The 11444-nt window shown below is 35.0% G+C and overlaps 1 protein-coding gene across 1 annotated transcript; it reads right to left on the bottom strand.

The window, feature by feature from the left end:
- Positions 1–445: 445 nt before the first annotated feature.
- LOC131616491 (probable inactive purple acid phosphatase 29) lies at positions 446–3082 on the bottom strand. Its single transcript, XM_058887827.1, has 4 exons — positions 2590–3082; positions 1899–2293; positions 973–1438; positions 446–721 (listed from the first exon to the last, which is right to left on the bottom strand). Exons 1-4 carry the CDS (start codon positions 2855–2857, stop codon positions 708–710), a joined length of 1143 nt encoding a protein of 380 aa, XP_058743810.1. The 5' UTR covers positions 2858–3082; the 3' UTR covers positions 446–707.
- Between the last annotated feature and the right edge of the window lie 8362 nt (positions 3083–11444).

Here is an 11444-nt window from a genome sequence, read left to right as displayed (position 1 = left end):
TCCTAAATGCTCCGATTTACCAACGAAGAATAAGAAAAACTCTTTAATAGTATTGCAATTGACAAAAGAACTACTTCTCTGGTTTAGTAGTCAAAAATCTACAATGGATAACAAATGTGATACTCCCTCCGTTCCTTTTTAAGTGTCGTTTTAGAAGATTTTTTTTGTTCCTATTTAAGTGTCATTTTATAATTTAATGTTATAATTTGTCATTTATACCCTTATTTTTTCAATAACTCCACCTTAAATTTTTCAATTAGTTATTGGAAAAAGAGAATGTATGATTGAATTTATTTAGAAAGAGAAAAATAAATAAGGATATAATAGGAAAATTAACTCTAATAATTCACTATCTTGGTTGAAGAGCTTTTTGCTAAAACGACACTTAAAAAGGAACGAAGGGAGTAGCTATGAAGAACTGAAAAAATTGAACTTGAAAAATAGCTATGAAAAACAGGAAAAATTGAACTTAATATGAAAAATTGAACATAATCACATGTGTCGACATGTGTCGATATTGATGTCGCATTACATGCTATGTGGATGAGAGTTTCCAATTTTCATCAATACTAACTTGTATAGCAACTCATTAGAATTTTCAAAATATGCAATCATATTAATATTTCATTAAAAAAAAAAGTAACCATGTTGATACACCAATACTTCTTTGCATCACTTTCAAATCATCAATTTCCACCAATATGTTTTTAGCCACTGCTTCCTGTGAGAAAAACCAAGACATGCATAAATTAAACACAAGACAAGAAAGGAAGAGAACAGCATGAACATTGAGGCACTCCATAGATATCGAAGAAGAAAGAAATTATTAGTACTTCACACCGATGAACACGTGTCACTGATCACGATTATTGAATCTTAAATTTTTCGTAGATGATTCTAAAGACACTCTTTCAATCTGTAGCATAGTTAAAGAATAAACAAAAGAACTCCGAGCGTTGTAGGATATCTTACCACGAGAGCTCTTGCTCCATAGGACTTCACTATCAATTCTAGTGAGATGCTTATCATCGAGGCGTTTCCATGTTTTAATCGACTCGACATCTCCCCAACTTCCCTTACCCGTCTTCTCCAAGTTAGCTACCACCACTCTTGATCTCCTAGACCATCCGGCTTGTCCATAAGCATGGTATCCAAACCCTCCAGCATAACAAAGTTGTATAGTCATTAGCTTGCCGCAGAAGTCATTGAGGTGATCATGGCCAACGAAAACGGCCTTCACGTCTCCTGCTGCAACCAAGGTTGTGAAGAAACCAGAGTTCACCGAAGCAGAACTAATGCCATCGCCGCCATCTGTTTCCATTTTCACGCCTGTCATGTTTGATGAGTCAAAACTTGCATATTCCGGCAAGGGGATGTGAAAGTACGCAAGACCAGGAGCAGCTTCTTTCTGAGGCACATGCCCTCCTATGTATTTTTTCTGCAGAATAAATCAAAAGTTAAGTGCTTAACATTGATTTGAGCAAGGGAAAACAGAAAAATAAGCCATATTTTGAATTAGGGTCTGTTTGGATCGAAATATTTGAGTTTATCTATGTCATAAAATGAGTCTGTTTATGCGAGCTTATTGGAACAACTTATTAGACATCCTTAAGTTGTTTTCACCTCATTCCCTTAAGCTGTCCAAACTGTCTTATGAAAACAACTTATAACTTATACGAAAACAGACTTATAGAAATTTCTTATACATAAGCACTTAATAAATGCTAAATTAAGTTGTTTATCCAACCAGGCCATAAGAATCTAAAGAAACTTCCAATCATAAGCAGCTACTAAACAATAAAAGAAACTAGATAATTTGATTAAGCTAATCTTCAAAGTCAAATGTATTGCAAGTATAACATAGAACTAGATAGGATATTGAACATACAAGACAGTACCTGAAGCTTCGCAGACGTTTTCTCGAACCAAACTTGCTGCGAAGGTTTGATCCAATCATAAAAAGAAATCTCAGGAACTTTGAAATAACCTCCACTATCAAGAAAGTAAAGATTGAGAACCGATTTGTTTCCGAAATCAGTATCTCGAACACCACCAACCTCCAAGTTATAGTTTCCAAAACCATCGATGCTGCGCACTTCTCGAGGCTTGACTCTAGATAAAGTGTTGTTCATTCCAACAATATATTTCATTACACCTTCTCTAGAGAGTGTTCCTTCTTGGTCATGGTTTCCTAAAACAGCCACCCAAGGAATGTTTGATGCAATTGCAGGAGCAAATGCAGCATCCATTGATTTCGCTGAGTCCGAAGAATCAGCCCCAAAGATATTATCTCCTGTCATACCAGAAAACAAATTTGCACAACAGGTTATCTCACATGAACATATCACGGATACCAGAAACACGACACCGACGGTGTCACTCTGACACATGGACATCAGTAATAATATGAAAAATAAATAAATTATACGTAATTACAAGTGTCAGTGTTTCCTTTCTGGGACTTTTTTCATAAATATCGGTGCTAGAAATATCTGTGCCACATAGATTTTATCCCAAAACACAAGAAAAAAAACAATTACAAACAAATGATAACTAGAAACCAAAAAGTGAACAAGAATTTAAGAATACCAGTGAAGACAATAAGGTTAGGTTTCTCAGCAAGGATCATCCTATGAATGAAAGCAGTGGTGTTAAGATCAGTACAAGAAGCCTTTTGAGAAGGAAGAACATCCAAGCAAAGTGTTTTCTTTCCATCTGCATAGTGCATATCTGCCACTTGCAATATCTTGAATTCTCCATTTTCATCAAACCTCAGCTTCTGTTGTTCTGCTGCAAAGGTAGGAATTGACCAAAACCATGACACCAACACTGCAAAAACCATGAATTTCATACCCATCTTCACCTTGGTGTCAAAATCAAATCTTTTACTCAATATTATCACTGTTATGGAATTTCAGTGGCTAACACCAATGAAAAATCTAAACTTGTTGATTTTGGGTTTGTGGGCTAGATTATTATATGTATATATGGATGAAGAATGAAGTGGTTGTCTTTATTGAGGAGAAAAAGAAGACAAAACATAAATGCTTAGTCCAACAAGGAACAAGAAATACTACCGTCTGAGAAGGGTCAGTATCATTTTAGTCTAAAAAAATTGATTGAAATTTGATGTTACTTGTATGTAGAAATAGTTTATTCTTTTAGCTATACCATATTCTTTAATTATTATGGATTTTTTTTTTTAAACTGAAAATATTATTGAAACAAAAAGAGGAGAACAAAATAAGGAAGGGACCAAACCAAAATCTCTTAAATGTAAAGTTTAAGTCTAGGAGATACTTCTTTGTCTAAAAAGTGATCTTTAATTGAAATGGAATGAATAAAATAGAACCAAGAATAACACCTAATGACAATCCAAGGTTCGCAAGAAAATCAGCACAAAAATTGGCTTCCGTATAAACATGGGATATCATGAAATCAATAGAGCGAGTATACACATGACAATAAAGTCAACGAGACCTGATTTTTCAAGGAACAAGAGCGGAATCAGAGAAAGCTTTCACCACATACAATCGATTTCAAGCCAAAGCTTCCTCCAACCCAAGTTTTTAGCTAAAATTGCAGCCAAAAACTCTGCCAATTCAAAATTCCCCTCACTCTTGAAATCACAAAAACTCCTCACATGACAAGCATCTTCGTTTCTGAAAATTCCTTCACACGCAATCAAAGATGGAGAGTCTCTAGCAAGCTCATCTACGTTAGCTTTAATTCATCCTTTTGGAGGAGGAGTCCATAAAACCTTAATCGTCGAAAGAGGCCTTCTAGGATGAAGTTATATCAATAGTTAGTAAAATTAATTCAATAATTAATCAAATATATTTTTTGATAATTTAAATTCAATTTTTGCAATAAATTGATTTTTTTACTATTAAGTTAGTCTTTTTAATTTATAAAATTTATAAATGTGTACTATGTTAATTTTTTAGATCATTTTTATTATGGTTGGGTATGTTGTTACAATCCGTGACCTTCAAAATGATATGCAACAAATACAACAATAAGCGCTTAGAAGAATAAGCGCTTTGCAAATGTAGAAGATGAAAAGAAATATTGATTTCTCTATACGATCTGCAACAAAAAATTAAAGAAGAACCAAAACAAGATGAACGACCCAGATCTGAAATCGATCATGTAATGTCACTCAAATACTCTAAGGACATTTCCCCTTATCCTAGAAGCTTAGGGCCACATAAAGGATTTATACTGCGAAACATTTAAGATACAAGACAAACATTTATTACACATATTTTCAATGTGCCATACCCTAACTCAACACACCTTCGTCTCCTCCCAACGTGAATGTCATCCTGAAGGCCTTGAAACAATAAAGAAAAGTATTATGAACTTCGGTCTCACCACTTATATAACAACTCTTACTTGATACGTGGTAGCAAGGACTTGGGGGCAAACTGCTTTGGGTCTGCCTAAAGATGACAAACAAGTGAACCTTAGCCAAGAAGTTGCACACTAGAACTCGGTATATGCGTATCACAATAGTTGGAATCAATCCAATGATCTACAGTACTCCACGCCACACTCTTCAAAGGAAATATAATTTTCACTTTTACATAAACACGATCACACGCCATAAATATACATAATTTATTCATTCTTGCAAGTTACACCTCTTTGACCTCACTCATTTGGGCGTTGAAGTGTTAACCTTGTAGGTGCACCTTGTACTCCACCTACCGGAGACCTTCACTACTATAACAAAAAGCTTCTACAACGACTTTAATCAACCTACCATCAATCTTTTATTCCACACCAACATAATAATATTCTGATCCACCTAAATTTCGCACCATTGGGTGTGAGAACCTGTCACAAATTTGTCCTTTTAAAAAATACATTGTTAAGTTAAGGAGTGTGTGTGGTGTATACAAACTACTCTTCGAATCAATTTCTAAGCAACAGATCAAATATAACCTTGGTCATGCAATGTCACTCAAGTACTCTAAGGACATCATAATTTATCCTAGAAGTTTAGGGCCACATGAAAGATTTATACTGTGAAACATTTAAGTTACAAGACAAACATTTAATGCGTGTGTAGCGGTAAAAATGTGACTCGACGCGTTTTCACGCATTCGAAGTACAACAGAGTCGCCACCGAACTTTATTTATTCCAAAAGGAAAGGGAAAATATCGATAAAACCCACGAATTAAGAAAAGAAAGGATAAGATGGTCATCGTAACCAAATTCGGGTTCGGGAGTCGGTTAAGCAAGGGGAAGGTATTAGCACCCCTCACCTCCATCGTACTCGATGGGACCCATTTAGTTATTCTTGTGATTTATTGTTAGCTTATTATCTACTTGCATTATTTATTAGGTTGAAAAAAGAAAGGGACAAAAAAAGGTTTTTTTTTTTATTGTGCTCGCCAAGACATTTGTATCTTGTGCCTACGTATTCCCTCGTGCAATGGGAAAGTCAGAGCAATCGTAGTTCGGGCTAAAACTCCGAATTTGTTGGTTGATTTTAACGAGAGGTACTCGATCGCATTCAAACAATACTATGCGCACATGGATAATAGATTGTTTGCATCACTACAAGAATGGATGACTAAATCGCAGTTAAAACAGGATTTTGGCCATCATCGCATTCGAGTGGAAAACATTCGTTCTTCACATGAAGAAGTATAATTGCATTTGAATTTGACTAAGTGTCTCGTTTATAAAAAGGTTTTAAAATTAAAAGGTGTGAGTAAATTAAAAGTTTGTTTGTTAAGAGAAATCAAACATTTAAACAAAAGCTTAACGGCCATCGCCAAAATGCTTGAAAGAGAAAATTGCACAAGTACGTACAACCCCCTCGTAAGTGATGAAAAAAGGATGATTTGATGAGTTGAAATTGTTTTGTGAAAGGCGAGATGAATTAGGTTTGAAAGATCTTTTTATGGAATTCAAGCGTTCAAACAAAAGCTTAACGGCCATCGCCTAAACGCTTGAAAGAGCATTAGTTAAATCGAACTTTATGAAGTCTTTAACGGAGTCTACACGCTTAAACAACGGCTTAACGGCCATCGCCTAAACGCTTGAAGAACAACTTGTACAAGTATGTACAAACCCTTCTTCATTATCCATTATTGACTAAAATGATTTGATTAAAAGAAAAGCGTTTTTGTAAAAAAAGAGTGAGTTAAATCGATTTTTAAGAAGTCTTTAATGGAGTTTAAACATCCAAACAAAGGCTTAACGGCCATCGCCTAAATGCTTAAAGAACAACTTGTACAAGTACGTACAAACCCTTCTTTCCATTATAGATAAAATGATTTGATTAAGAGAAAGTATTTTTTTTGTAAAAAAAAGGGTGAATTAAACCGAGTTTCTTGGAGCGTTTAATGGAATCCAAGTATTCGAATAAAAGCTTAACGGCCATCACCCAAATACTTTTAGGACAACTCGCACAAGTACGTACGAACCCTCCTTGATTCATCCATTAAAACTCAAAACTCGATCCGATTTTAAAGAAAAACTTTTTTTTGTATTTTTATGAAATTGTTTGATAAAATGAAATAAAACACTAACTATTTTTTTTGTAATCTTATTTGAAAAAAAAATTTAAGTAAATTAAACATATTAAAGATATAAAAAGCATTGGGCCAGGTGGTGTAAAAAAACGGAAGGGGGTAAAGCCCAGCAACAGGATAAATAATAAGAAAAAAAATAAAATAAAATGGGCTGGACCGGGTCGGGTCAGTGTGACCCGGATCCACCCTTCCTTCAGATTCCCACATGATTTCAAAGAAACCCTAACAAACACGAAAGGCAACGCCTCTTATGGAACGATATCTCCATCTCTCTCGATCTCGCATCCCTGCTTCCCACTCGATGCTCTCTGCAAAACGAAACAACAGTAACAACAAAAAAGAACCCTCGGCCTCTCTCGATCCACTTTCTCGTTCTCTCACAGTCTCTCGCGATCTCGCATCACTCTCTCTCGTGTTCTCGGCCTCTCGAATTCAAGAACAAACAAGCAAATAATTGAAGAACGAAACCCTAAATCCCAAATCATTTCACTCTGATTTTGTAGATTTACACATTGATAAAACACAAATTGAAATGGGAATCGCAACAACAAAATGAAAAAAACGAATCAGGTACAACCTTTACTCTATTGTTGTTATTCACTTTCTTCCTCTTCTTCGACTTTGAGTCTGCACTGTGATTTTTCACTCTGCTGTGAAGTGTTGCATTGTGTTACATTGTGTTGCGTATGATTGAGTTGCGGATTAAGTGAGTGAGAGGGTGATTATTCGTGAGGTTATTGTGTTATGGTTCTGTTGAGTGTAAGGATTATAGAGTGTATTGATCAGAGGTGAGGGAAGGGTGGTTTCGGTAGATGTGTGTAGTATGAAAGTGAGGTCAGTGAGAATGAAGGTGTGTGTGGTTGAATGTTTTGAAGTTGAGATTTTGTTATGTTGAGTAGTGAGATTTGAGTGTGTTTCTGCTTGGAGGGTTTTGAACAGAGGTTTATTGTTTTTTGAGTCGTTCGTTTTTTTCGTGGCCCCCCCTTTTTCTTTAACAGATGCTGAGTTTTTATAGTGAAATCAATGGAAATTTGGGGGGAAATGTTGGTGATATTTTGAACTATTGTAGTAATCTGTTTTTTATGCTTTTTCTTGAAGGTTATGGTATGGCTGAAAGTGTGATAATCTTGGATGTTTATGCAGGTTTTGGTGCAGATTTTTGGTTGCTTCCTGCAGCAAGTGGGAGTGAGAGGGACATTACAAAGCTGTATGGAGCAGAGGCAACAGGGCATGGGAGAGAGAGAGCACCAAGACAAACTTTTTGTACTGTCTTTTTTGTTTGACTCGTACAAAAAAAAATGAAATGAACTTTTGTAAACTGGGCCCATGTATTAGAAATATTGTTATAACATGTACCTTTTTTTATAAACAAAAACTATTAATAATAACAAAATGAAAACAATTATAATATAATAATAGTAATAGTAAATGATAAATGATAGAAGAATGTTAAAAAAGAAATAACAGTAAAATAAATTTAAATAAAAAAACCTAATCTAAAACTAGACTAACACATAAAAACAATATAAAGATAAAAATAAACTAAATTAAACCTAAACTAAAAAATAGAAATTAAATTTAATCTAAACTATTAACAACTATATTTTTTATGTTTTTTTTTTTTGGACTAAAAGAAAAAGATTAATCTGAATTACATCTAAAATACTATAAAAACCAAAAATTATCTTTTATAAACTAAATTAAACTAAAGATAAAAATATGCAAAAAATGCAAATGGACACGCTATTTTGTTGATTTTAATAAAAGGGGCAATTTTCTAAAATATGCAACGATGCCATGATTTGCATGCAGATGAAATGCGATATGGTTATAAGAAAAAAAACTAGGTCAAAAATTGGGGTGCGACAGATGCCCCTATTTAAGTTTCTTCCCTCGAAGATGTGAAGAGACTTAAATACAAAGTACACAATTTTTGTCCTTCAAATGCAAATGAGATGCAATGCATGGACTCTTTTTTTTTTATTTTGAATGCAATATGATATGAGACACTCTGAATTCTGTGAGGAAAAGGGCTTGAAATAAGTGATCATGCCATAGTCATTCATGAGTAAAACATAGATGAATCTGGCAAGGAGAGTAAACAACAAAGGCAATCAGGGTAAAGCATGATTGAGCTTTGGGAAAAGAATATATGAGATGCCCAAGATAAAACATGAACGAGGATGTATTAAGTGACAATCAAGGTAAAGCATGATCGAAGAGCATCAACGGAAAGTCAAGGTAAAACATGACTGAAAGAACGTCAAAAGATAATCAAGGTAAAACATGATTGACGGATATCAAGATAAAACATGATCTAAGATAACCAAGATAAAACAGAACATCAAGATAAAACATGATCAAAGACGAACCAAGGTAAAACATGATTGACTCAGGTATTAGATGGGAATCAAGATAAAGCGTGACTGAAGGAATATCGAATGAAGATCAAGGTAAAACATGATTGACTCAGGTATTAGATGGGAATCAAGATAAAACATGATCGAAGGCAACCAAGATAAAACGTGATCGACTCATCAAGATAAAACATGAATGAAGCAACAAAAGTCAATCGAGGTAAAACATGATTGGATTTTGAAAAGAAAACATCAAAGACATTCAAGGTAAAACATGAATGAAGCAACAAAAAAGACAATCAAGATAAAACAGGATTGGATTTTGAGAACAAAGTATTAGGGGCACTCAAGGTAAAACATGAATGAAGAGAAATTTTACAAAATGCCAAAAGGGTTGGACCTAGACCATAAGGTAATATGTTACATACAACAATAGTTGAGAAAATGCACATGAGTATGCATGATATATGAAATTTTCAATGCATGGTATATGAATGATGAATGCAATGTAATTGATTATGATCACTGAGGTAGACTCTTTTGTGAGGGAAGATTGGAATTCTGATTCCTCAACACAAGAAGATTGTCAACTCTGTTATGTCACACTGATGATCCTTTTGAGAAGGATTGATAAGATGTTTGGGGATTGCTGAAGAAGATTGCCCCTGATTGACTGGTTGTTATCTGATCGTTGCTTCAGTTCTTTGAAATGAATGTTGGGAACATATGCCCCAGTATAAGTCTTGAACAACAGGATCTTGAAGTAACGTGCCCCCGATAGGATCACTGATCAAGTTTCTCGACTGTTTGAACTTCCTTGAAAGATGAGTACTTGCTTGCAAATAAAATGTTCATTCAAAAATGGTAACCTTAATGCAATGCTCAAAGCATATTTTGAAATCAAAATTCAAAATCATTATTGGAATGATGTTATTGATGTATAGAAAATAATCAAAGGTCCAAACACAGTTGTCTAGACATTCAAAGTGATGGATAAAGCAAAAGGTATGGTAAAACAAACAATTTGCAGAAATCTTTAGGAGTCAGGTTAACGCAACCTTGTTGTAGTATGCTTTCAAAATAAACCTCGCTTCAATTAGGTCTTTTGAAGGTTATAACGTGGCTTGGTTCACGGTTTCAGAAACAAAGGATAAAAGGCTCAAAATGTATTTGTACCCACCCCATTCTCCGTGATGATCTTCAATCCTACGCTCAGTTAAATCAGACTATGCATTCAGGTTCCAAAAAAGCTTTTGGAATTGCACCTGTGATAATGATAATGGTTTAAAGGCCAAGGGAATCTTTGAGACGGTCGTCACTTCTTCCTTTTAATAGTCACAACGTTTTATTGTTGTTCAAGGAAATTATAGACTTCTCCCTTTTTTATATCCCTAAATTTTGCCTGAACTGTCTTTATTTGAAATTACAGTCAGCGGGATGCCCCAGTTTTGCCTAAGTCTCCTTCGTAGGTTTTGACTTAGCGGGCTTTTTCTTTGAATTTTTTTTATATGAAAGATAGTGACTGCCTTGAGAATGATTAATGATAACCATCTTGGTCACTTTTGACTGAAACCCTTATTGAAAGGTGTACTGAATGATTCTCTTGAAATTGAATGCACAAACAAATTAACTGAGAACTACCCTGCCCCAGGTCAAAATTGCGGGTTTTCGTATAGAAAGAAACACCAACTTCTAGGCTCAAAGGGGTTGATGAGGGATTAACTTCCTTATTTCTCCAGTGTTTGGGGATTGAAACAATGCCTTTACATCATCAGCAAAGTTCTATTTGAAAGCATACAATTCAACAACTTGGGTATTTTGTTTTCATCATTCTCCCTCTAATCTTTGCATAAAACACAAGTTTGATAAAGAAAGTGAACAAGAGATATATTTTTGTTTTTTTTGAAAGATAAATCATAAAGAAACACACAATGGATGTAAATGAATTGACTCAAATATGTAGTGCTCATTTCATTAAAATTTAAAAAATAAAGAACAAACAAAGTTCATTGCAAGTACACAAAATAACATAAGGAAATTACAAACAACGGGAAATAAGGCCTAGTGACTAATCGGTGACGAGGAGGAGCTATCCTATCACGAAACACTTGGCTTTAGGGGAGTGTCTTGTCATTCTCATTCTTCAGCCACTTTTGTCATGCTCAGGCAAAGGATTGCCGACAACATTGGGATTGATGTCTTTGAAAGTGAGCAGCTTCGTTCTAACCAACTCTTGAACTCTTTCTTTCAGAGGGAAACATCTTTCCAGATCATGGCCTGCCGCACCTTGATGAAAAGCGCAATGAAGATCAGATCTGAAACCTTCAGGGAGAGGGTTTCGAGGCGGAGGCATAGATCTCGTTGTAATCAACCCTTTGTGGACCAAAGCTGGATATAACTCAGTATAAGTCATTGGAATAGGATCGAAGTCAATCCTATTACGAGTCTGATTCGGGTTAGCAGCCTGAGGTCGAGCAGCTTGAACTTGCGGAACCTTAGTCACAGGAGCAACAGTAACTACAATTGGTTGATCAT

The sequence above is a fragment of the Vicia villosa genome, linkage group LG7 (assembly GCF_029867415.1).
Source record: "Vicia villosa cultivar HV-30 ecotype Madison, WI linkage group LG7, Vvil1.0, whole genome shotgun sequence".
NCBI classification, from domain to species: Eukaryota; Viridiplantae; Streptophyta; class Magnoliopsida; order Fabales; family Fabaceae; genus Vicia; species Vicia villosa.
Note: the sequence above shows the minus strand (reverse complement) of the source record. Positions and strands in the feature narration are given on the sequence as shown.

Bases quoted from the DNA above. Each gene is read 5' to 3' on its own strand.
- LOC131616491 (XM_058887827.1), bottom strand. From the start codon at position 2,857: ATGGGTATGAAATTCATGGTTTTTGCAGTGTTGGTGTCATGGTTTTGG. The intron at 2,294-2,589 runs GTATTCTTAAAT...CTGGTATGACAG, and splicing joins TAACCTTATTGTCTTCACTG to GAGATAATATCTTTGGGGCT. The intron at 1,439-1,898 runs GTACTGTCTTGT...TTTATTCTGCAG, and splicing joins AAACGTCTGCGAAGCTTCAG to AAAAAATACATAGGAGGGCA.